The sequence below is a fragment of the Barbus barbus genome, assembly GCF_936440315.1.
Source record: "Barbus barbus genome assembly, chromosome: 12".
NCBI classification, from domain to species: Eukaryota; Metazoa; Chordata; class Actinopteri; order Cypriniformes; family Cyprinidae; genus Barbus; species Barbus barbus.
Window position 1 is genome coordinate 16,926,240 of NC_136740.1, and position 25,967 is coordinate 16,952,206.

Consider the following 25,967-nt stretch of genomic DNA (forward strand, 5'->3'; position numbering starts at 1 on the left):
TAGTTGTTTGTTGCAATTATTGTGTGTTTTCTAATCTCAGTGACAGCTTGAATGAAGTGAACCTGGAAATTTGACTTAATCTGAGCAGCGCAATGCAGTTAATGTGTCCCATTTTTCAGGTATAATTTGTTCACCCTTATCAGTGGTCCTGTTTTTAATTAATGCAAGAAAAATAAAACATCCCACAAAGCATCACCGCAACATGCTGGATACAAAGATTTCTATCACAAACCAAATATAATAACACTTAATAATATAGAAAAAAGTCACTCTCCTGCATGTAACGCACATTCAAAATCACAAATGAAAAATGATCCTGGGAAAAAAAGAGACACCGGCACTCCATGATTTTCAGTGAACCTTCCTGACTTTCTGGCCTTCTGTTGGGGCCAGCTGTAGAATTAGCATCTTAGGACAGTACAGCGCAATGCTACCTGTCTTCTGATCACTGCTGATAGGCCGGCTGACTGACTACACCGTCTTTTCTCTGGCAGGCCTGCGGTGGGGCTCACTATTGATTGGGCTTGTCTTTGCAGAGACAGATGAATGCATTAGTACCCAAATCGCTCCTGCCACTGGAAATATATTAACTTCATGTATTAGGCACCCTGTCTTGTTACCATGGCGACACTTTGGAAAAGACAGGGGAGGGGGGTGGAGGCAGGAGAGGGTGTTTTGGGGTGATGGAATGGGGGGAGGGGTGTGGGATACGGGATGCAATGAGCTTGTGGGCTTGATTGGTAGTCTCTCTGTTTCTCAGACATACACACATTGACTATGTTGGGGATCCTACTGTATTAGATTTTTAAAATATGTTTATGTTTATGTTTTAGCCTTTATATTAATCTTTTAAATGGCAATTATGCTTTTCCTAATGTCTCACCCATTGTATCGTTATTGTAATTTTATGTTTTGTCTTTTTTCTTTCTTTTGTCTGCTGCTCAGAGATCAGTGATCGATCGCATGCACAGAAGACCTTTTCTTTTCCCTTTGTTCTGGTCAATATGGATCATTTGCAATATCACGGCACCCCACCACCATCATCAACACGCACACACGCATCACCCTCTCCCCTTTTCCCTTCTGACACACACACTCTCCCCATCTCTTTACTTTGCAGTAAAATGGTGCATAATGGGAGCAGGAAGAGGGTTGACAAGACAATGAAGTAAATTAACAATATTTCTTAATGGGGAACAACACTCAGACCATGAACATCACAGACGTATATTGCTTTTGTCTGGAGTCACTGCAAGATCAAGATGAACTAGCCTCACCAATGTAAAACAGATAGGAAAATTATGTCATCGTTTATTCACTCTCATCAATAGGAAGTGATCATTGGTTACCAATAGACCTAAGTCTGGGTATTGTCATATATACATTTTGACAGGAATGAAAATGAGCTTAACTATATACATTTTACAATGAACTAGAGAAATGTAGAGTTTTGCCATTCGTTTATAAGTTTTGAGATATGTTAATTGTAACACAAGAAATGAGTAGGCCTACATAAGATCACCACTACAATTATGTGTATTGCCAAAGACGCTTTTTCATTCTTGTCAAATGAAAATGTACACTTTTGTAAGAAATATTATAATGTGCCCATGTGCTAATCATATCGTCACGACGATCTAATCCTTAAACAGAATTGTCAAAAGATGTTTATTTTCAAACAGGTTGAGGAATAATACAACAGGTCCAGGAATAGCAAAAATGTTTGCGATGATCGTAAAACTGTTGCTTTTCAGCTCGGTGATTAACACGGTTTCGAATTGTTATCAGTGCTTTATTGATGATGATGACAGTCTTCGTTTGTGCTGGGGCCATATTCTCACCGAATACAATATAAGGAATATAGACTCTTGTTTCGTAACACTCAATCACATATTCAACAATGAATCGAGAGTAATTGAAGCAGGAAAAGTAGGTAAGAATTAAGAAAGGACATATTATTGGTGTTATGCTAATAAACAATGGTCCTATACGGTACGAGAAGCTGTTGTAATGACTATGTAGTACGGTCTCGAGTATCTAGCTTCTAATAAATGGGCACTTTAGCATAACAATATTAATAACCTAAATTATATTAAAACGATGTTTCAGTAAGTACAAAGCTATCCTTCCGCTGGAATATAACGTTGCTTTGCAACAAAACGCTGTAACTTAGCTGGCTACTTCTTATAAAAATGTAGCTAATCGTTCAGAAGTTATCACATTAGCATTTCCCCCACACTATATACTCTACATACCTTTCATCATTAGGCCTACGCATGCTTAAATATGTCATTCTGTTAAACATTCATTTTCTGACATGTCTGTCAACTATTTAGTAATTAAAGTAGACAGAAACGTGCATTAAACGATTTTCGTTGCTTCACTTTCATTTTTACTGTACAAATTAAGGCTGCAATTAATCTTAACGTTATTTATAGTGTGTTCAGAATTGGTACAATTTCTTGCATAGCTAATGTTTTTGTATATCTTTCACAGGGAGAGGCTATGACTTGATGCTGAAGAATATCTTGATGGCTGAAATTATGCCAATAGTGGAGGAATTTGACCAGCAGAAAAATAATGGTAACATATTTATCTAATTACCAGTTTCAGCAATCAAGTAATAGACCAACTGTGTTTGTTTGGGACTGGACCTGTGACAATTCATTAGGCCATAATTTGAAAGGATTTACCCTGAGTCTGCAGAGTAGTAAATATTTCCTTTCAGACATAATTCTATGGAAATAGTAAGCGTGAGGATCCTTTATCAGTGAACTCCAACAATACTTAGATTCCAAAGGGAACACCTAGAGACTTACATAATGTTTACTGAGAAGTGATATGTACAAATGCGAAATGATTGTCTACACTCATCGCACCCAGAAACACAGAGTGTTTATGAGATGCTGGTTGTTGTAAAGCAGTAAATCTGTCTGTTCTAGTGGTTTGCAAGTAGAATAGACAAATTGTTTATCCCTTGGAAATTATAAATTTGATCATCAGAGACCATACAACTGGAGCCCCCCCCCACACATTATTTCTTTTCAACAAGAACAGTTTACTTTAGGTCATTTCTAATCATTCAGTAATTTAATTGTGGAGCCGATTTTTCCCTCAAACTGAGGAAAGCAAAAAAGACAGACTGGGACTGGCATGAAATATCAGAGAGAGATCCAGATAGAAACAGACATGTAATCTTTGACATACACACTTTGACTGAAATTGAGATAAATAGCTCTGTCCTTCTGTCCTTCTCCCCTCTCCTCCCTTCTTTCAGATACAGTATATGAGTTCAGGCTACAGGCAGCAGCAAACAATTTCATTGCTGCAGCCTCAAGGCTGCCCAGAGGTGAGACTTACATTATCACTTCATTTATTTTGCTTGGTAAACCATGAAAAACTGGACCTGAGCCTTCATCTTCAATACTGCAGCTCTCACTTTTCCTTATAAGTTTCATCACAATTTTCGCTTATTTCTCTCTTAAATCATAGCAAGTTCTCCCGCTCTAAAACTCAATGCACCCAGCCACCTCAGTATTATCGACTATTAAATTGTACACACCTTTCACATGGATATTGCAGTATCTAAAATATGTTTTGTATCGTTTTCTGCAGACTCTGGATGCTTCCCTCCATGTGGTGAGTAACACTTACAGTATATATGTCATGACCCTCATGATGAACCAAAAAAGTGCTTGTTATGTAATTTAAGGTCTTCAGATTGTTACACTGAAATCTCTGAAGAACCTTTAGGCATTTTTAAGGTACCTCAAATGTCCTATTGAGTACTCCAGAAACTCTATCCCCCGGTTTCACAGACAAGGCTTAAGCCTAGTCCTAGACTAAAATATAATTCTGAGCTGTTTCAACTGAAAGAAACTTACAGTGCCTTTATCAGTGTTAATCAGTTCCTTTGTTTTGTCTCAAAATGCACACCAGTAATTATTTTTTTTCTAAGCATGTTTATAAAAATTGCTTAAATGTCCTAATTGATCTATGATCTAATCCTGGTTTAGTCTAAGCCCCGTCTGTGAAACCAGGCCTATATATATTATAAGTGACTGCAAACCATTTCCCTTATGATGGTGTTACTGTACATACCAATGGCTTTAGGGTTCTTGCAGAAATTTATAGGTTCCATCTTTTCTTTATTTGTTTATCAGAACAATGTTTTTTTAACTAGTGCGTTCATGGAAAAGTTCAAAGAAAATGTTTTTATTTAAATTGATAGAGTTTAATGGTTAAATTAAGCTTTAGTCAATTGTCAATTAATTGAAATCATTAATTTAATGTCAATTAATTGAAATCATAAAACTTGTTAAATACAATTTAATTATTTTATTTTAATTATTTATTTATTTAAAAAAAAATATTTGAATTTTTCCGGACTTATATTGTTTAGGTTTCCAGGTTCAAGGTGCTGTTTATAACTGCATAACCTGTCAGTACGACTCCTGTGAGTTCCCGCTGGATTGTCCTGGTGAGTTGACAGGCTCCTTTACATGTGTGCAGTCGGTCTGTTCAATATATTATGATATGTAATTCTATGCAGTCCCCCACTCTCTCCACACTTGACATGATGGATATGTTATAACTCAACCTGACAGAACCACCTCTGTAATTATGTAACAGCATTTACGCAGCGCAAACATCTACAGCTTTTAACTCTACTTAGGAGCACAGCAAAGTTGTTAAACGAAACCTTGGGCCTTGACACACTTTTACACATAATATAATTTCGCACAGATAGCCCTGTGGGTCACCTAAGATGGCAGGCCTTCTCCCACACACTGTGGTATTCATTTCCACTCAGCACAGCTACAATTATTGCTGAGCGTATCGTTTCCTTGGCTGCTCTCACCAGAGGCTCTGCATAAATATTATAATTAGGTGAATGGTGGGCAGACTGTGCTGCCTCTGTTCTTCTGTTGACAAAAGGCATTCAATTGCAAGGTGAAGTGTTACAGATCTGCGTCTAATGTATTGCTGTGTTTGTGTGTGTGTGTGTGTGTGTGTGTGTGTGGTGTATGTGCTTTTACAGTGAAGGAAATCAAAGTATATGAGAATAACAGGACTAAGATGTGGTGTAAGGTCCCTTTCCTGCTTCCCACAGATGCAGAGATAGTCTGGAGATATGCAATGGTGATGAGAAAATCGCTTTAAACCATAAATAGCTAACATAGGTTATGAGCAAAACTAATAATAATAATGATAATAATAATAATAATAGAATTCAGCACACTTTGGCAGTTTCAATGAATATTATTTATTTATTAATTAATTCAGTCATTCATTCATCTTGTTTTTATAATTTTTTAATCAGACAAAATTATAGGACCGTAAAGCACAAAATTGAAGCCCATTTATTGCAGAACTGACCGAAATCTGAGAGAAATACAGCAATATATTACCTATTTTATTGTTTTATGCAAACAAAATTACAGTATGTTTCTTGCTGTTTTAGTGAAGTTTTATTAATTCATTCATTCAGATAAAATTATGGTATGTTTCCTGCAGCTTTAATGAATATTCATTCATTCACTCATTCATTCATTCATCTTTTTTTATTTAAATACAGACAAATATGTTTTGTATGTTCAATATGTTTCCTGCAGAATGTATCAAAATTAGAGAGGAATGTTGCAATATTTGTCATTTGTAATATTTTTATGCAAACAAAATTAGTGTTTACTGCCATTTCAATAAATAAATACACACACACACGTGGTCAGAATTGTTGGTACCCTTGATAAATATGATCAAAGAAGGCTTTGGAAATAAATCTGCATTGTTACTGCTTTTGATATATTATTTAAAAAATCTAACCTTTCATTGGAGATTAAGAATTTAAAATGGGGGGAAATATCATTATGAAATACATGTTTTTCTCTAATACACATCGGACACAATTAACGGTACCCTTTTATTCAACACTTTTTGAAACCTCCAGAGAACACCTGACAAGAGATCAGAGACCATTCCTTCATCCAGAATCACTCCAGATCCTTCAGATTCCCGGCTCTGTGTTGGTGCTTCTCTTCAGTTCACCCCACTCATTTTCTACAGGGTTCAGGTCAGAGGACTGGAATGGCCATAGCAGAAGCTTGGTTTTGTGCTCAGGGACCCATTTTTGTGTTGTTTTTGAGGTTTGTGTTTGGATTATTGTACGGCTGGAAGATCCAAACATGGCCCATTATCAGATTTCTAACAGAGTCAGTCACTTATTGATTTTTTATCTGTTGGTATTTGATAGAATCCATGATGCCATGTGTCTAAACAAGATGTCAAGGACCTCCAGCAGAAATATAGAACCACAACATAAAAAATACAGCTGTATATTTCATTCTACACATGGGATACTTTTTATCCCTGCGTTCACCAAAACCATCTTGAGTGTTTGCTGCTTAAAAGCTATTTTTTTAGTTCCATCTGACCATGGGCAGTTGTGGCCTAATGGATAGCATTATTCTTTTCTTGATCTTTTTTCTTGAAGCCCTCCCAAACAACATGTGGTGATTCAGGTGCTGTTTGATAATTTTTTAAAAGGTTTCTGACCCCAAAACTCAACCTTTTTCTGCAATTCTCCAGCTGTGATCCTTGAAGAGTCTTTGGCAGAACGATATAGACACCTGTCCTCTTCCAGGCAGATTCATAACATTTTCTGTTGATTGGAACTTGTTAACTATTGCCCTGATGGTGGAAATAGGAATTTCACTGCTCTAGCTCTTTTCGTAAGCCACTTTCTGAAGCTCAATTATCTTTTTCTATACATCAGAAATATATTCTTTGGTTTTTCTCATTGTGATGGGTGATTAATTTGGGATTTGGCCTTTGTTGTCCCTCCTATTTATATTTCTGTGAAATAGGAAGCCATGGCTGGATAATGTTCATAATCTTTTAGATATATGTCAGACATATTTTACTCATAAGAATTTCTAAGGGGTACCAGTAATTGTGTCCAACATGTATTTGAGGAAAAACAACATTTATTTCATAATTATATTTCCCCCCATTTTAAATTCTTATTCTCCAATGAAAGCTTAGATTTTTGTGATTTTTAAAAATAAAAGATCAAAAGGATTAACAATGCATATTAATTTTCACAGCCTTCTGTGTGTTTATGTATATATGTATATGTATGTACATATACATATAGTATATGTACATACATATACATATATATATATTTATTTTATTTATTTATATATATATATATATATATATACTGTATCTATATATAATTTGAATATATAATTATGGTATATTTCCCACAGTATTTGATGCATATTTGAATTTAGAGTTGAATGTGACAGTTCCTTTAAGATCAGAATTTCTAAGCCTTTCCTTCCAACTCTTTCTATACTTACATCCACTGACCTTGACATACAGGAGAAAACGATGTTGATGGATCGGTTTGACGAGGTCACGGTTGGAGTGGATCCACTTTACTTCATTCCCTCTGCCCGGCCAGAGCACTCAGGCACCTACCAGTGTGAAATATTCTCTCAGGAGCACTCACTCGTCCGTGTCTACTACTACCTCACAGGTGACCACTCACATCTATGAAATATAATTACATTCCTGTGCTGTTGCTAGTATTGACCACTCTCTATATATACCAAATGTCTGTGATTTTCACCTCAGTAGTCCCTATGGCACAGATAGGCCATGCAGAACTGCAGGATGTTTTTGAACAGGCTCTCCTCCCAGGAGGCCAGTTCCCTCCCCTGTCCCCTACAGATCCATTCACCTTATGGCTGCCCAGTCCTGCCCTTGTCACCACCTGTCTGACTGCAATGCTTCTGCTGGTCTTCCTTAGTCTAGGGTAAAAAAAATCTTTATTTTTTTGGTGTAATTATTCTGTGTAATTCCTGTTTGATGTGGTTTGAACATGAGAATATAGCAGGGATTCCCAAACTTTTTCGTCTGCTAAACCCCTTTGACCTAAAATATTACCCCTGAGTACCCATGAGCTTTTGAATTAATATTTATAATTTGTTAATAACATATTTGCATGTTCATGTTGGTTTCACTGGTAAACAAATAATATATATATATATATATATATATTTTTTTTTTTTTTTTTTTTATTATTTATTTATGCAGTTACCTCACAAATTTCAGTTGGGGAAAACATGCATTACAATAATGCATCACAATGCAAAAAAGAATCCTAAAAAATCTCTTGAATTTGGGTGTGAAATTTGACCTGGACATGTTTTTTCCAAGTTTAACGATTCAATACCGTTTTATTTGATATCTCCTTGTCCACAGGGCACTACATTGGTTATCTTATCAGATTGGGAACAATGAGTCTGGTCCAGCCCAGGAAACAAAACTCACAGAAAAAAATAAATATTTGATTCACTGCTAACAAGAGAAACACAATAAAATATTAAGGAACAACTTGTTTCACCGGTAAGGCATTTCTATTTGATTTTGGTTTAGTAATTATTGAAATATTATTATATAGAAGTCAGCTTTTAAAAATGAGTAGGAGAACATGGGAGAGCCAGTGAATCTGAGTTTATGAGTGAGGCTGTGCCACTACATCAAGTTATAAAGCCTCCTTTATACTACTAAATATAGCCAGACGTGACTCAAGGCGTTACTCCGTTTACAGTCTTTACTCAGTGTTTTGCTGCTGTTGTCCCAACAACCCATTAGGTCCAAACTGGGCGAGGGAAATACTTCATTATACAGCATTGCAATTTTCCATAAGGTTTGTTAGGACAATGTGTATTTTAGAGTTGCAATTGTTTTACAATTTCTGGATTTTATCACAGGGCTTAAGATTTAAAGACCTAAAGTATTTTTCCATAAATTCTGAATACATTTAAATAAGTAGGTTTTTAGGGAGGAATTTTGTTGATCACTATTGTCACAACTGGTCATATTTCTACTTCTCGTCTCATTTGGCACCTCTTTACCTCTACTTATCTGCCCTGAGATAAGATGATGTCTGCCAACTCAGTGCTGAGGTCATGACTGTTATGAGAAACCACCCAAAATGGACAGTTTTATTTACAGTTTTAAAAAAGTGCTACTTTATTCACTGGCTGTTAAAATGAGCATCAAACGACAAAACCGCCAGACATCCTCAGGAAAAGTCTCAATTGGACTATAATAATCAGTACTTGTATGATGGAACAAATACATTTAGACAGAATTATATGATGTAGGTATAAATGTTGTTTTACAAGACTTCTATTCTTTTATTCTTCCTTTTGATGGAATCATTACAAAGTTCTGAATGTGAAAAAAGGCAGATTTGGGATTATTCCTTGCGAAAACTAAACTATCCTAACTATCAGATGTGAAATGGAAACTTAGTCATCTCTTCAGAGACATTAATGAGGACTGTTCTTTCCAAAGTTATTAAAAAAACTGTCAAAATGTTTGATGACAATCAACATGAAATGACTGTGGAGACAAAAATGTTTTTAAAACACTGCTGGAATCCAGCAGAGTGTGTCTGTAATTGGATGTCAGTTGAAGTAAAAAGAATCATCTATATAGGAACAGCCAATCCTGTGAAATCAAACAATCTGACAAACTGCCGGCAAAAATATCATTGCATATTGATCAAAATATACAAAAATAGAATTTAAACAAAATTGTTTGGCAAAAACTAGATATTATATATACTGCAAACCACCTGAGAAGTCATGGTCTTGTTTTGCTATTTTTTGGGGTTTTTTTTTTTTTTCACAAAAAAGGGACAGTGTGCATTAATCAACATTCATGAATGTAAATGTACCCAAATTAGCCCGAAGGCTAGTTTTCATAAGGTAGTCCCTTTGCCAGATGTTATTAGGTAAGAAAAAAACTAGAGGAAGAAAAGAAACAAAATAGAAAAACAATAACAACGAAATTCAACCAAAAATTATAAATACAATGTAACAAATTTGCTCAAGTGAGATGAACATAATCAGTCATAACGGGCTGTTATCAATTATATATTCATCTTCAGGAATTAACTGTAGCGTTAATAGTACAATAAAATGATTTGTTCGGATTAAACACTACCTGTTAGAACCATCAGAGAATCACATCACCTTAATTAAGAGGGGCCGAAGCCTAGAATCGCATCTAAATAGTTAACAAGCGGTTACTTGCAGTGGTTTGTTGATGCTGAGTAAAGTGTCCTGCTGCATGTATAATGCGTAGATTCCTGATGAATTCCTTTATGAGTGAAAGCTTCGTCATTCCAGCCACGGGTTGATTTGTCCGAAGTGAATCGCCAAAGTTACTGGACTTAAAACTGCCAGAAGCTCAGATTCCCCCCGAAAGGGGAGTCGTGAGATTTTCAAGGTGATATGTGTGTCTCCAGGGCACCGAAAGTAAAAGAGAAGAAGACCTCACCTTTTGGGTGTGGGAGAAGTTTTATCTGGTTTCCCTGTAACACCCATTTTTGGTTCGTTTGACCAATAACAAGGCACATAGTTTTAGCGGGAAAGTGTTTCTTTGTCCCACTTGACACCTCATTTGCATGTTTTATGACTGTTCTGCTCAATCGGTGTAATTCTTCCCACAGTACAGTAAACATAGTATGATGCATTTCACATAGTGTACATCATTGTTTGAGAAATAAAGAGCAGATCATTTTGATATCAAGAAAGAGACATCTAGAAGATATTAAACCAGAGATACATTCATACACCTGAATATGAGTGTTTAGAGCTTACTAATACAAATAACGATGGTCACTAGGCTTATATAATAAGGAAACATACAAACAACACATGCATATACCAGATACCCTTGTAACTGATTAATTATGGTCTGAATAAAGGAAATGTCTCTATGTGTGTGTGTTATGTGTGTTGTAATCGTGGAGGTAGTCCACTGGTCAGCCAGGCCGCTGGTGTCTGGTATCGAGGGTCATGTAGTTCTCTGGAATGTGTTTGAAGTCCCATGGAGAGAACAGATCTGTCTGTTTAGCATCTTTTTGACAGTGGAGGGACAACCATTGGCAATTTAGCACCCATATAAAGATAGAATGTGGGGCCAGGTCTGTGAATTATATGCAAATGTCAAAAAGCTAAAAGGTGTCTCTTAAGACATAAAGTCCCAACGACCATCAAGGATCATAAGCAGATATTACAACAAAATGACAATACAATAAAAATAAAGAAATAAGTAATAAAAAACTAAATATAAAAAGCAGCTTGTCAAGATAAATAAACAACATTATGTTCACATTGTTGGTTATGAAGAAGCCATTTCTTAAAATGATGCTTAAATAAGTTAAATGATGTACATAACTATATTACTTATACTATGATATTTTTATCCTTTGTTTAATTTATATTGTATTTATTATAGCACACAGGATTAATTGTTGATTATTACGTTATTTTCTTGTAATATAAAATGTTATTTATTATTTTATTTTAAATGTTTAAAATATTGTAAGTGTAAAAAAGATTCTCATTTACTCATTTTCCTTCATGAAAAAGAAGAAAAAGAAGTAGTTATTCTGAACAATGTTTTAGATGTTTTTGTGAATACACATATGAATGAAAAACACTGAGACATTTTTCTAAATATCTTCTTTTGTGTCAAAAAGTAATTCCGGTTTGGAATGACATGAGGGTAAATTATGATTTTTCACTTTTGTCTGTATTACAACTTTGTGTCCTGAATTAAGCAAAAAATTAATTAATTAAAATTAAATTAAGCAACAACCAACTAAAACCTAAGTAGAGGATCACACTATCATTTAATATTTGTTGTAGTTGTTTGCATGTACAAGTATCAGCACAGTAAACGGTGGTGGTTCCAGTGATGACATTCAGTTTGTCAATGAAGCTGAATCATTTGTGGTTGCTATTGTGGTCTAGCTTTGTTGTGGCACGATCAGTGTGTGAGAAGTGAAACAGAAATGACAGCTAGATGAATTCACTGTATGAGGCCAATACAGCACCTCTTACTCACAGAAATCTGTTTCCTCTTTTAATCAATCCCAGATGTGCGGTCTGGGTCTGTCGACCCTCTGACGCAAGAAAGGGAAAAGAGACAGGGTGGGCAGGATCTGAATAATTGCAAACATTTGTCAAGGGCGAAACGTAATTTTTGCCATGGGTTGACTACCAGTAACAGAAAGAGGTTTCTTCATTTTTCTCAAGCGTAATCACGATGAGTGTTGCGTGTTTAAGTCATTGCATCTTTATATCAGTGCCAATCGTTATCTGGCCAAATAAAACATGACTAAAAACAGAAACCACTGGTTGGAAAATCACTGGCTGATGTCAGTAGTGACCATTTATTAACCTCTCAGTGTTGAATGAGTAAGAATGATACAGGGCAGGTCTATTACTGGAATTTCACGGTCCGTTGCTCTGAAAATTTTCAAATGTCCAGTCATTTCAATCAGAATCCATGCATTCAGGAGTTTCCCATAAAGGCAATAACTTCCCCATGCAGATTCCATTTGTGTTCAAGTTGGCCTCTTGAATTTTCTGCATTCACCAACAGAAAGCTGCTTGGTTTGAATATGACTTGTGCTTCATATATGTCTACACTATTGACAGTGGACTTTTTTTGCCAAAACAATTTTACTATCTGACCACACCTACGTTTACTGTTTGTCAGCGAAAATTCACATCAATCCGATGAATTTTGCTTAAAGACAAAATATTTCCCCAAGAAAATTTGTATTGGGTTCAAGCTTTTCATGAAAATTTGTCACATTGACCAACAAAATCCTGCTTAGTTTAAAAGTAACTTGCATTATTGAAAGTATTGAAAGTAGACAGTGGACCTTTTTTGTCAGTGAAATTTCACAGTTGTGACCTTGCCTTTAAACCTATGGTGTTCTTGCTGTAGTCAAGTTATGATGTTTAACACTCATTCAAGACACTTGCTTCTATGTGTTTTATCTGTCTTGGAAAAAAAAATTATGCTGCCTTCACATGCTATCAGAATTATCGTAAATACGAGTTTCCTAATCGGAAATTGGATGTGAATGGCCTCTCAAGTCTTATTTACTGCTGGCAAATTCGGAAACAATATTTGATACCAGAGTTTCCTGGTTGAGCGGGTCATAAACTTTAAACATGGTGGAGGGGACAACCATTGCTGCTGTCGATGCTGTTCTCACAACAACTACATCCCTTTTGTCTTGTCGCTAAAGTAGTGTATTTATAGGCTAGATATGTACGATCAATCAAAATATATTGTATGTTTTATAAGCAGTGAAATAAGCATGTATTTGACTGAAATTCCAGAATTGTCAGCAAACTGCATGTATAACGCGGTGTTTATATATTGTCAACCAATGGGATGCTACATTTTATTCTTTCCAAGCTCGTAATCACGACTTCATAAGTGGGAAATAGGACATTTCGGATAGCACGTGAAGGCAGCATCAAGTACAGATATCTTACCAGAAAAGACTTTGGTAGTGTCATGAGTCCGGGCCCTGCATTTCTTCCTCTCACCACCAGAGATCACCATCTCCCGGACTCCATTCCCCAAACTCCACACACCTGTCACTTATTACACCCTCAGCTGTTTCCCATTGTCATGGACTATTTATACACCACACTCCCGCTACTCTGTCTGCCTTAATTATTTGTTGTAGTTGCTGTTTAACTCTGGGGATACATGCACTGTGTTGCCGTTTTATGTATCCCATACCTTAACCTGTTTTGTTTTTTTTGCCTTGTTGGCCTTTTTGTTTTTTAAACGTATTCTTACCTGCATTTGGACCCAGACCTTGTTCTTTCCACGGTGCTCCCTTAGTGTTCCGTGACAGGTAGAAGTTAAAGTCACGAGAGTCACGTGACATGCTCATGAACCTAGTCGCACTCGAGTTGAGCTCCGTACGTTTGGCCTCTTTTTGCTGATTTTTTCGTTTTGTTTTATTCATTGGTGGTGCTTTACCTGATGGCATGCAGTCGTAAACAGCAGGAGTTGTCTCCATCGGCTTCTCCGATTAAGAAGAAATCCAAGCCACCGACCGCGAGCGATATGATGGACAAGATGGCGAACACTGTTACACACTTTGAGGACATTCTAAGAACCGAGTTGACGTTGATGCGGAACGAGTTCACTTCTCACATGTCAGTTGTTCAGTCGCTATGCTCTAAACTGGATCTTCTTACAGGGGAGATGAGAGAACAAAAGAATGTTGTTGCAGATCATGATAGGCGAGTAGCCGCGCTCGAGCAACAGGTTGTGGACTTATAGGATCGCAATAGGCGCAGCAATCTGCGTCTGGTTGGATTGCCTGAAGGTTCTGAAAAGGACGACCCTATGGGCTTTTTGAAAAGATCTCTACCGATGTGGCTCCTGTCTCTGGCGGGCAAAGAGATTGAAGTGGAGTGAGCACATCGCGTGTACACAAGGCTCTCCTTAGATCGCGCTAAACCATGGGTTTTCATCTTTAAACTGCTGCGGTACACGGACAGGGAGCTCATTCTGCGGGCCGCCAGACTTCATACCCTGGTGAAAACTTCAGACGGAGGAATGCTGTCTTTCTTTCCAGATTTTTCTCCGGTCATCGCAAAAAAAAAATGCATTTGCGCCAATTAGGAAGGAGATGAGAGATTGCCTTTTTCCTGCAATGCTGAAGGTCATTTTCAATCAAGGTGAACCTAAAATCCTACACTCCCCAGAAGAAGCAAGAGATTTTCTCAGATCCCTTTCATCCACCAATTCTCAGTGAACTCCAGCTGGACATTTGCTGTCTAATCGGAGAAGAGATGCTCTAAATGGTTGGGTGACTGTGTCTTTTACTATTCACTTTAATGTTCACTTCTTAATTCATAGTTCACTGTGCAACCAGTATTGCTTACTGATTATGATATTTTATTTCTTTTAGTTGTATTCTTTATCTCTCTTCTCTTTTTTTTTTATTTTTTTTTTTTTAAATAGACATACTACCTAGTCAATATGTGACTATGGGGCCAAATGTTGGTGCTACAGTAATGTGCAGGTTTTTGTTGACGCCACGGACAATATTAAGGGGTGCTGGCAGATCAAGGTTTGTTTTTGGTTTGATCTGCCATAGTTCATGGGAATGTGTTTGTTTTTTGAATGGTAACGGTTGTGAGTTGTAATATTAATGGGCTAAATGGCCCTCACAAACGTACAGGTTTTCAGGATTTTTTGCAAAGAAGAAAGATTGATATAGTGTTAGTTCAAGAATCCCATTTGAAATAGGAGGATATACGCAGGTGTAATAAGTTTTATGAAGTGGTATCTCACTCATCTTCGGATACGAAAACACAAGGGTGTCCTAATATTGGTGCGGAGGACTTTAAATATTACTATTTTAGAGAAAGGTTGTGATACAAATGGTAGAATAACACATATAAAAACAAAAGTGGAGAATATTGTATTTCTCTCAGTTTATGCCCCTTGTACTCATGACCTTACTTTTTTCTGTTTTGTCAACCTATCTCTTGAAGTTTTCGGATTTCGAAATTGTATTGGGTGCAGATACGAATTCTGTAATGTCGCATATACTAGATAGATCTGGTCCAAAGGAATCACACTCTCAAGCTTTGTGTTCTGACAAACTTCGGCAATGTGTAACCTCATCCTCGTTGGTGGACAGTTGGCGTTTATTAAACCCTTCTACTAAGTCTTTCACTTTCTTTTCTGCTACTCATAAATCCTATTCACGAATTGACTATATTTTCATTTCTACTTCTTTATCTTCAGCTGTTCGTGATGCCGATATCTGTTCCTTATCTCTGTCAGATCATGATGGAAATTTGTGCAATTATCTTTGATCCCTCGGCCATCTCGTGCCAATAGATGGCGATTTAACCATAAATTGTTACAGGATGAAAACTTTTGCAGTCAATTCAGAAATAAATTTGCTGAGTTCATTGAAATTAACCAAGGTTCAGTGGATGATCCTCGAACACTTTGGAATGCAGTTAAAGGATTTATAAGGAATAACTAAATTTCATATGCCTCTTTCCTTCAGAAAAAACGACACAAAAAGATAGTTGAACTGGAATCACAGCTTCAGAATCTGACTAGAGATAATCAGTGTTGTTTCTCAGACAATACACTCAGTAACATCATGGCGGTTAGGTCCAAACTCAATTCATTACTGAGATACAGGGCAGAATTCCTGATTCAAAGATCCAGGCAGAATTACTATTTTCAAGGGAGTAGACCAAGCCACTTAGCCCTAAGATTACGCGACAATGAAAAGTTTGCTAATATTTCAGCTGTGAAATCCCAATCTGGGCTCATTATGGCAGACCCAAAAGACATTAATATCGCCTTTCACTCTTTTTACTCTAATCTCTATACTTCCACTAATGGTGACCCTGACTCTTTTGCATCTTTTCTGTCCAAACTTGATTTACCTAGGCTGTCAGATTCGGACTCGGAATACCTGGCTGATCCGATCTCTCTTGAGGAGCTGGAGTCAGCTATTCAATCTATGAACAAGGGGAAATCCCCAGGCATTGATGGCATTCCAATCTAATTGTATTAGATATGATACATTTTTCAGTTACTCAAGGCTCATTTCACCCATCCATTAATTTAGCTATTATTTCTCTCTTGTTAAAAAAAGAAAGATCTGACTTCCTGTTCTAGTTACCGGCCACTTTCTTTGATAGGGACTGATGTTAAATTATATGCTAAAGTACTATCTCGTCGTCTAGAGAAACTTATGAATAAGCTAGTTCATCATGACCAAACAGGATTCATTAAATCCCGCTCAGCTTCGGATAATTTACGCAGGTTATATCATATTATTAATTCAAAGAATAGTTTGTCCTCTCCTTGTCCTCCTATTTATGGGCAGTTCAGCATCTGGGTCTAGGATCGAGTTTCATAAATATGATAAAAGTTCTGTATGCCAATCCAGCAGCCACTGTTCTCACAGGTGCTGTTCGCTCTAACCCATTCTTTATACATCGAGGTACTCATCAGGGTTGCCCGCTGTCTCTTCTGTTATTTGCCCTATCCTTGGAACCCTTAGCACAAGCGGTCCAACAATCTGAAACTATTTCTCCCATAAATATACGGAATACTCATCATCATATTTCTTTGTTTGCTGATGATATCTTATTGTTTTTGGAGAAGCGGTCACATTCTATTCCTCATGTGCTGAATTTATTTGACCATTTTGGATCTCTCTCAGGGTTTAAAATTTATTGGAGTAAGTCATGGTTACTTCCCCTCAATTCTAAAATTGATTCCATGCCCCTTTCTGTATCTATTCCATTGGTTCAAAACTTGAAGTACATGGGGATAGATGTTTTTCCTTCCCTGCAGGAAATCGTCTCTAAAAACTATAATGGTATTCTAGCCAAAGTATCCTCAGATTTGGAAAATTGGTCTCGTCTTCCTACTTCTTTTCAGGGCCGTATATCGGTGAATAAAATGAATGTACTCCCATGTATCAATTCCTTTTCTTCCATGATTCCTCTCGCTCCACCGGTTGGCTACTGGAACAAACTAGATGCATGTTTCACGGTATATATGGGATGGGAAACGTCCTCGTATTAAACTGACTACCTTACAACGATGTAGATTACATGGAGGTCTTTCTTTCCCTAATTTTAGACTGTATGCTCAAGCCTTTTCCCTTCGCCCTTTAGCAGTTTGGTTTGATGCTGATGCTTCTTTGACTTGGAGAGCAATTGAGGAATCTATTGTTTATCCGTATAAATTGATGCATTTTGTTTTTTCGGGAGTTCGCGAAAACTGTGTGTTTTTCAGAGACGCAAAACAGTGCTGTGATCTTTGTTTGGAACTATTTTCGTTGGGAAAATTAAGCAAAAACAGGCAATATTTTGTCTAAAACGTAAGTAACTTAATGATAACTTTAAACTTGTATGAAATTAATATTAGATTTTTTATCATGCTAATATCTAGAGAGGAAAAAAATGGCACTCTTCGTGCGATATAGCTTAACTATAAGCGGCTTCATCAGGCACACACGCCTCGCCCGAAGTTAACTTCCAGTCTGTGTTTGTTTATCGGTCTGGCTAGTGGCACCGACTACAAAGTAATTGGGCTCAGGTTGTTGTGCTGTGAGATGTGTTTACCATACATTTATTTTTGGTGACCCACCACGATATCAAAACTGACCGCCTCAAATAGATTTTCTGACTTTATTGAATAAACATGAGCACTGCACGTTTCAAAATCAGAACACGGCACTTGTGTTTTTATATCACTGTATCTCTGAAGGAAAACGACTGTCTTTAGAAAATTTTCGATGTAATTTTTTGCCTGTAATGCCTGATAAAATAGCATTCATAAGTGGAGCTCTGCTATGTCTACAGCCGTTACCGGGGAATCCTCTATCTCTGCCTCTCCAAAAACACTTTCTGCTGGCAGAGAATGAATTTGCATTTTCAATAAGCCCGTATGATTTACGCAGCAAACATATTTTGCTTGTTGTCAGAAATAATCTACTCTAGAGGGACTTTTTTGTTGTAATGGATTCTTTGTGGAAGTTTATTGGAAGTTAAGTTTGGGCCACAAAAGTGCACATGTACAGTAACGTTTATGTTGTTGCCATTGAAACATTTATATTAAATGATGTAAATAAAAGGCACAAAGAGGCATTTTTGCCGCCTGTAATTTAGAATGCATTGAATTGTGTTGATTCTAAATTTGTTGTAATAGACTAAATCACTTGCGTGCACTCTCTGTGCGTGTTTTTGTGATTTACTCGATAATGTCAGATCACGCATTGTTAAAACAACACTTAACATATTGTTCTTCTTTCATGCATTGTGACGTGGCTAAGTAGCTCCACCCACTTCAAAGTGAAATGCTGATGTCATCATTGAAGTGCAAGTCTGTTATTTTTATGAAAGTCATGAACACAAGTGATGGAAATGTTATTGTGATCATTTTTGCAACCCAGCTATAGTGCAAACACTGTAAACCCCATAGATGAATAGAAAATAAATCAACTTTAGTTTGACATGCTGAGACTGACAGTCAACATTTACTCAATCACTTCCTTTCATTGACCATTTATTCCTTATGATACAAGCCTTACTCACCCTCATATTGTTGCAAACCCGTCAGACCACCGTTCATCTTGAGAACACAAATTAAGATATTTTTTATGAAATCCAAGAGCTTTCGGACCCTGCATAGACAGCAATGCAACTGAAATATTTTATAGCCCAGAAAGGTAGTAAGGACATCGATAAAATAGTCCATGTGGCATCAGTGGTTCACCGTAGTGTAATGAAGCTGCAAGAATACTTTTTGTGCGTTGTGGTACTGTCATGAATGGTGGCGGAGACTGACCCGTAATAGAAGAAATAATTGAATGAAGTCATTGTTTGTATTCTTTGTGCAAAAAAAGTATTCTTGTAGCTTCATAAAATTACGGTTGAACCACGGATGTCACATGGACTTTTTAACAATGTCCTTACCACCTTTCTGGGCCTTGAACGTGGTAGTTACGTTGCTGTCTATGCAGCGTCAGAAATCTCTCAGATTTCATAAATATCTTAATTCTTGTAATGAAGATGAATGAAGATCTTGCAGGTTTGTAACGACATGAGGGTGTGTAATTAATGACAGAATTTTCATTTGTAGGTGATCTATCCCTTTAATACCATTGCATCTTACTGTTCTTGTTCTTAATTTCTCAAACATATGGTTTAATTTTCAGAATGTTTTTATTTCTGTCATGATTAAACATTGTTACATTTTAGTGAAGGTCACCTCTAATCACATTCCACAGCAGATTTGTCAAAAACATTAAAGAAATTAAATGAAATATCAGCACTTTACTGAGTTCTGGGCCTCAGATGTTTCTCCAGGGATCCCTCACCAGAACTAACTCATTGAAAATGTAACCCTTTTAACAAATCAGCTCAAACCATTTTATAATTACAGGGGGTTTCACAAGATCTTAATTCAAAATTTAGTGCATCATACCTCAAAGAGGAAAAAAAATTATATATAATATATATAAATAAACTGTATAAACATATGAAATTACATTCAACAAAGCAATAACAAAAATAAACTAAAACACAAAAATAAACTTTATACATAACATCCAAAGAATAAACCAAACCCAGACGGTCCCCAAAACTACATTTCCTATAATTCCTACACTGTAAAAAATCCAACTCGAAAAAGGTTCAAATTACTGTTTTTTTTTTGTTGGCTCAGCAAATTTCTATGAAAAAGTCAGTAAAACTATGTTTAATACATTTATTCAACCTAAACCAAGTTTCTTTCCATAAACTTAAAACGTTTAGTTTTGTGAACAAGGTTTTGCAAGTTCATCCAAAAAAAATTTGGCCAACTTATTAAGTTAAGTTAGGAACTGCCCTCCCACTAGCAAATACTAATACCATTTGTTTATGGGACATTGAAGAAAAATGGTTGTTTGGTTATTTTTTTAATAACTTCATTGTGCCAAATGTAATAGTGTTAATAATAGTTATATATATATATATATATATATATATATATATATATATATATATATATATATATTTTTTTTTTTTTTTTTATTGAGTCTGGAAATAAAGTATTAGTGAATAATAGTATTAATTAAATAATGCCCACTGTATAAATTATAATATATTGTATAGTATATTGTGCACAGCAGTATATTGTGAACTCAGGAAATTATGCTGCCTTAACGTGCTATTGTAATTCTGATAAATACTAGTTTCATCACACACATACACACACACACACACACACAGGAAATTAAGTCAAAATTGAACTGAAGTCTTTCAAAAGCGGGAGGAAATTTAAGTGAGGCAGCATTAAATTGGCGGAGGATGACTTTTACTGTGAAGTTCGTTAGTGGGCGCCTCATCTCACTAGTTTGCATAATACCCTCAAAGACAGAACAGAACACAATTAGCCTAATTATGAGTTCTTTTTTATTGAAATGTTACATTTGAATAATACATACATTTAAAAATAATTAGCAGCATGTTTTACGATAAAAATTATATTTTCCAATCGGGCCAAACCACGCCCCTCAGTACGTGACCTTTGCACAACCTTGATGTGAGTCAACGTCAACGTTCACTTTTTAATGCGGGAGAAACAACTTGAGAAGACAAGGCGTGTTCATCAAGCGGTCAGAGAAAAATCATTATTAAAGACAAGGCAGCACGTGGCGATAATAATCCAGAGGAATATATATGGTGAGTGATTTTATTTAGTTTTTGTTGTACTTTACTTCTGAATTAGTTGATATTAGTTCGTTGGAAAAATAGAAACACCACTAGCAGCTAACTTTACTTTGTAAGTTATAAACATTACTGAATGTTTAAATTAGCTTTATTTTTTAATCATTTCAACGTTACGTGAAATATTTAAGTTTTTATCTTTTGTTGCGATGGATTTTGCTGCACAGTAATATTTTTGAAGTCGTGCACATTCTGTTGACTTAAGCCATATTAGGCTACATTGTTCTCCATCTGCTAATAACGTTACAGTACTGAAGGGCAGCTAAGAATTCTGATTAATTGCTACAACAATAGTAAGTTAGATTAATTGATAACGTTCTGAAGAGATAATGATTTTTGAAAATCTCTGTGTAGCAGTTGTCATACACTAAAAAATTAAAAGCATAAGTATAAATTCATTGTCTATTTCATTGTTAATTCATTTATTTGCCTTTTATGAAACTGATCATTCACTTTGTGTTCTTTTTTTCTTAAACAGATCTACCTTGAGAGCAAACTTCATGCAGTGTAGATACTGTAAATACAATTGTGCCAGTCAAAATCTGCTGCTGAGACACTACAGGCTAAAGCACTGGCGCCCAGGCCGACGTGAACCATTGTTGTGCCTGTACCCTGAGTGCGTCTGCTCTTTCAAAACACCAGGTGGGTTGAAAACTCATTTATATAGGGTCCACACAAATTCTGATAAAACAACAGTACAAGCTACATTTAAATGTGACCTATGTGATTATCACAATGTTTGTACTGAAAAAAACTTGCATCTGGGTACACATCTGAAAAGGAATGAGACAGTGCAATGCCCATTTTTGCACTGTAATTTTAAAACTAATGTCTATGTAACATTTCATAGCCACAAGTGCAAACATCACCAAAAATGCAAAATAAGTGATTATAGTTCATCAGTTGTAACTGTCGATCGCACAGACTCTGATAATTGGTTAGATTCTGCTTCAGAATGCTTTGAGGATACATTGCATGATATACATGTAGAAGCTGCTGATGTTGAAGATATTGACAGAATTCTTGAGAAGTTAGCTTCTTTGTTCCTTTGTATGCAGACAGAACTATGTGTATCTAGAAGTGCTACACAGCACATTTTTCAGTCTGAATGAAATACTATACCTGTCTAAACCATCCGCAGAAATGTTGTTTCAAACCTGTATGAATTTCTTTCTTCTGCTAAACAGAAAGGAAGATATTTAGAAGAATGTCAGTAACCAGACAGTTTTTGGTACCATTGACTTCCATAGTATATTTTTTTTTCCTACTATGGAAGTCAATGGTACCAAAAACTGTCTAGTTACTGACATTCTTTTAAATATCTTCCTTTCTGTTTAGCAGAAGAAAGAAATTCATACAGATTTGAAACATGAGGGTGAGTATAATGACAGAATTTTCATTTTAAAGTGGAGTATCCCTTTAAGTCTCTTTAAACGATCTTTAAGGATTCATGCAGAAGTAAATCATAATTAAAATTATTTATCTCCCTCTAGACAACAGACATCCTATCACACAGACACGCTACAGCTTTACGGGATCTCCCCTTGTACCTCAGGGAGCACGATGCAATATCAAAGACTTGTCTGGTAAGTTTTTAGCTTTTGTTCATGTCATATTTTCATTGATCACTGTTATTTTATGAAATGTGTGGTTATATTTAATAAAGGTGCTGACAGTTTCCATGTGGCTTGTTTTCATCAAGTATTTACATCAGGTTAACACGTACTGTGCCTATGGCAAGCAGTACGAGGCTGAGAGCCGTGAGAATGGTGCAAGGCCGGTGGCGTGATTGATAAGGCAATTCACCTGCGTGCAGCACCGGTTTCGATTGTCTCACAGAAGAGCTTTGGATTGATAAAAGGAGGAGCGACGACAGTGAAGGATAAAGGCTTGGACTATTTACATTGTTTTGATTATGTTGATTAAAGTTGTGAACATTTGCCGGGTTCCTGCCTCCTCCTTCCTGGGGTTCAGCTCCAACACAAAGGATCAGGGAAGGAGAAGTCAGAAACCAGCGATCGTTCAAACGGAACTTTGATCATATAAAATAAATACAAAATAAAATTGAAACAGCAGCCCCTCACGGACGACAGCAACACACACATAAATAAAACATACCAAAAATAGTCCAGGCCTGGTCTTCACTCGTCTTGCATTGTTGTCGCTGATCCTTTTAGTCATCCGGGCCTCTTTTGTGAGTCACGAGCCAGGGTGCGTTTTTTCCCATGGTTCTTATCCTTGTCCTGCTTGTCACAGTGCCATGTTTTTTTTTGCTAGAGTTTGAGCTTTGATTTATTTTTTTATATTTGTACATATGCACAACAATTTTTCATTAAATTTATATAATTCTTAGGACAGTGATTTGGAGGAGACCTACACAAGAGGAGTGAAACTGTGCATCCTTGAAGTCATGGAGGACGATATCTCACAGACAACAAAGACATGTCTAAACTTCGGCATCATTCTGGAGGAAACTGGTCATGCAGGACCTACCTGACTTTCCTACTGCTTTCATGGTACTCTTTGGACTTCTCTATGCACTGAACATTGAGTATTCAAAAGGACTAAAATACACATTTGAGGCAGTGCAGAACATCTTTGTGGGATTGGGTGAAAAGTGCACCAACAGAGTTCAGTCCCTGAAGAATAAGCTACTTACTGTATAGGCAGTTTAAGATGCTTTTAGTGTTGTTTAAAAGTTAGCCTTATTCTCTAAAAGTAAAATTCTTATGTTTACATTTGCTACTGTTTATCAAGATTTCATATACATATAACATAGTGTTAGTGCTTTGTAATACTGTTTTAACAGCAGTGTTGAGTTTTACTTGCAGTATTGCAGTATTTCAATTTTCATTGTTGATCGCTTTGGCTTAAATATTTTGAATTTTTAAGACTTGTACTGGGTTGAATTATGTAAAAAGCCAAATGCTTATTCGTTTACTTGATATATTTTAATTCAATTGATATTTAAATGTTTCATGTTTAGGTGCGCCATTACTTTGTAGATGGATGCTCTTTTAAATTTGAAAAGTATTTGTAAAGTTTGTTTCTCATGTGCATTGGCAGTGTTTTGTAAAACTGTTTTACTGTATTGCAGTATTTCAATTTGCAGTGTTGCAAATTACACTTACCAGCCAACTTTTGCCTCCAACAAAAATAAATGTTTTGTTAACATTAACTCACTGTTTTCAGTTTTTGACTTGGGCAATGTTATTGTAGTTTCCAGTCTTAACATATTATTACTTAGTACTAATTTCCAATAGAATTTTTTTGTTCACTCAACTTCAGACATTGAGTTCTACAGACCAAAAATGTTGAATTGGCGCAACTTAAAAAGGTTTGTTAAAAAATAGTTGCACCTCTCCACAAAACTAACAATCTTAAGTTGACCCAATTAAATATTTTTTGTATGACTGACAAATTAATTTTAGTCAGTATAACTGTTAATTACAAAAGTTGAGTGAACAAAAAAAAGCAGAAGGAAATTGGTACTAAGATTTTTTTTGTTGTACTGGCTTAAATTTTTTTACAGTGTAGCAAAGGATATAAAGGACATCAGGAAATGCTGCGCTCTTTTAATAACAGGCCTTTGTTCCATTCTGCAGTCATGGATCCCGGCGGAACCACAGGTAAGATACACAATTCAAATAATTAAATAAATATATATATTTTTAAGTTTAAACCTATTTCTGTCTAGTTGTGGTTTTATTCAATCACTAGCGTGCACTCTAGTAATGAATTGTGTCGCTCTTGGATCTTTAATGCTCACATAAAGAGTTAACATACACCTCTAACACAAAATATTTTGGGTAAATAATACAAAGGAAAAAACTCAAATAAATACACAAATTTATAAACAAAATGAAATAATATAAATAAAATAAAAAATAGAACAATTGAAAAAATATCTATTAAGTGTGGTCTTAGCCATCACAAACACCTTTTTCTTAAACTTTTGACTATTCACATGTGGTTCTAAGTCAAATGTGCACTTCCATAATGTACTTAAAGTGCTCTATATTCACGCTTTAATTTTGTACTTAGTATAGGTTGCTAAAAATGATTCTTTAGTACTTCTTAAGATAATCTTGTAAGTGTACTCAACTGTGCTATTTTGGGACACCATGAATATGAATTAAAATGTGCTTTTTCACATACTTTATCTGTATTAAACAAATTACTTATTTACCACTTGTAGTACACTAGAACCCAATTTTCATACACCATGTGTACTACAAGTGGTATCTAAATACATTTTTAAAATACAGAGATAGTGAAGTGACATACGGCCAAGTATGGTGACCCATACTCAGAATTCGTGCTCTGCATTTAACCCATCCAAAGTGCACACACACAGCAGTGAACACACACACACCGTGAACACACACCCGGAGCAGTGGGCAGCCATTTATGCTGCAGCGCCCGGGGAGCAGTTGGGGGTTCGGTGCCTTGCTCAAGGGCACCTCAGTCGTGGTATTGAGGGTGGAGCGAGCGCTGGACATTCACTCCCCCCACCTACAATTCCTGCCGGCCCGAGACTCGAACCCACAACCTTTGGATTACGAGTCCAAATCTCTAACCATTAGGCCACGACTTAAGTGTTAGGCCAGATAGTGTGTTAAAGGCACATTTTAGTTCATATTTATGGTGTCCCAAAAGTTAAGTACACGTAGATATACTTAAGATTATTTTAAGAAGTACTAAAGAATAATTTTTAATATATTGATTACAAAATGATTGCGTGAAAATAGAGCACATTAAGAAACATTATGGAAGTACACTTTTTTT

The 25,967-nt window shown here is 36.1% G+C and overlaps 1 protein-coding gene and 1 long non-coding RNA gene across 2 annotated transcripts; both read left to right on the forward strand.

The window, feature by feature from the left end:
* The first annotated feature begins 1,686 nt into the window (after positions 1–1,686).
* spaca6 (sperm acrosome associated 6) lies at positions 1,687–8,401 on the forward strand. The gene is made up of 9 exons (XM_079430454.1): positions 1,687–1,933; positions 2,497–2,583; positions 3,278–3,349; positions 3,616–3,639; positions 4,403–4,480; positions 5,042–5,142; positions 7,390–7,546; positions 7,645–7,825; positions 8,275–8,401. Exons 1-9 carry the CDS (start codon positions 1,720–1,722, stop codon positions 8,372–8,374), a joined length of 1,014 nt encoding a protein of 337 aa, XP_079286580.1. The 5' UTR covers positions 1,687–1,719; the 3' UTR covers positions 8,375–8,401.
* A 12,580-nt stretch (positions 8,402–20,981) lies between these two features.
* LOC306877797 lies at positions 20,982–24,355 on the forward strand. Its single transcript, XR_013784902.1, has 4 exons — positions 20,982–21,134; positions 21,658–21,821; positions 22,673–22,765; positions 23,533–24,355. It is a non-coding gene; the product is annotated as an uncharacterized lncRNA (long non-coding RNA).
* The last annotated feature ends 1,612 nt before the right edge of the window (positions 24,356–25,967 follow it).

What these genes read in the sequence shown, in the direction of transcription:
- spaca6 (XM_079430454.1), top strand. Translation starts at nt 1,720, where the DNA reads ATGTTTGCGATGATCGTAAAACTGTTGCTTTTCAGCTCGGTGATTAAC. An exon ending in AATTGAAGCAGGAAAAGTAG is followed by an intron (nt 1,934 to 2,496) that starts GTAAGAATTAAG and finishes TATCTTTCACAG; the next exon opens with GGAGAGGCTATGACTTGATG. An exon ending in AGCCTCAAGGCTGCCCAGAG is followed by an intron (nt 3,350 to 3,615) that starts GTGAGACTTACA and finishes CGTTTTCTGCAG; the next exon opens with ACTCTGGATGCTTCCCTCCA.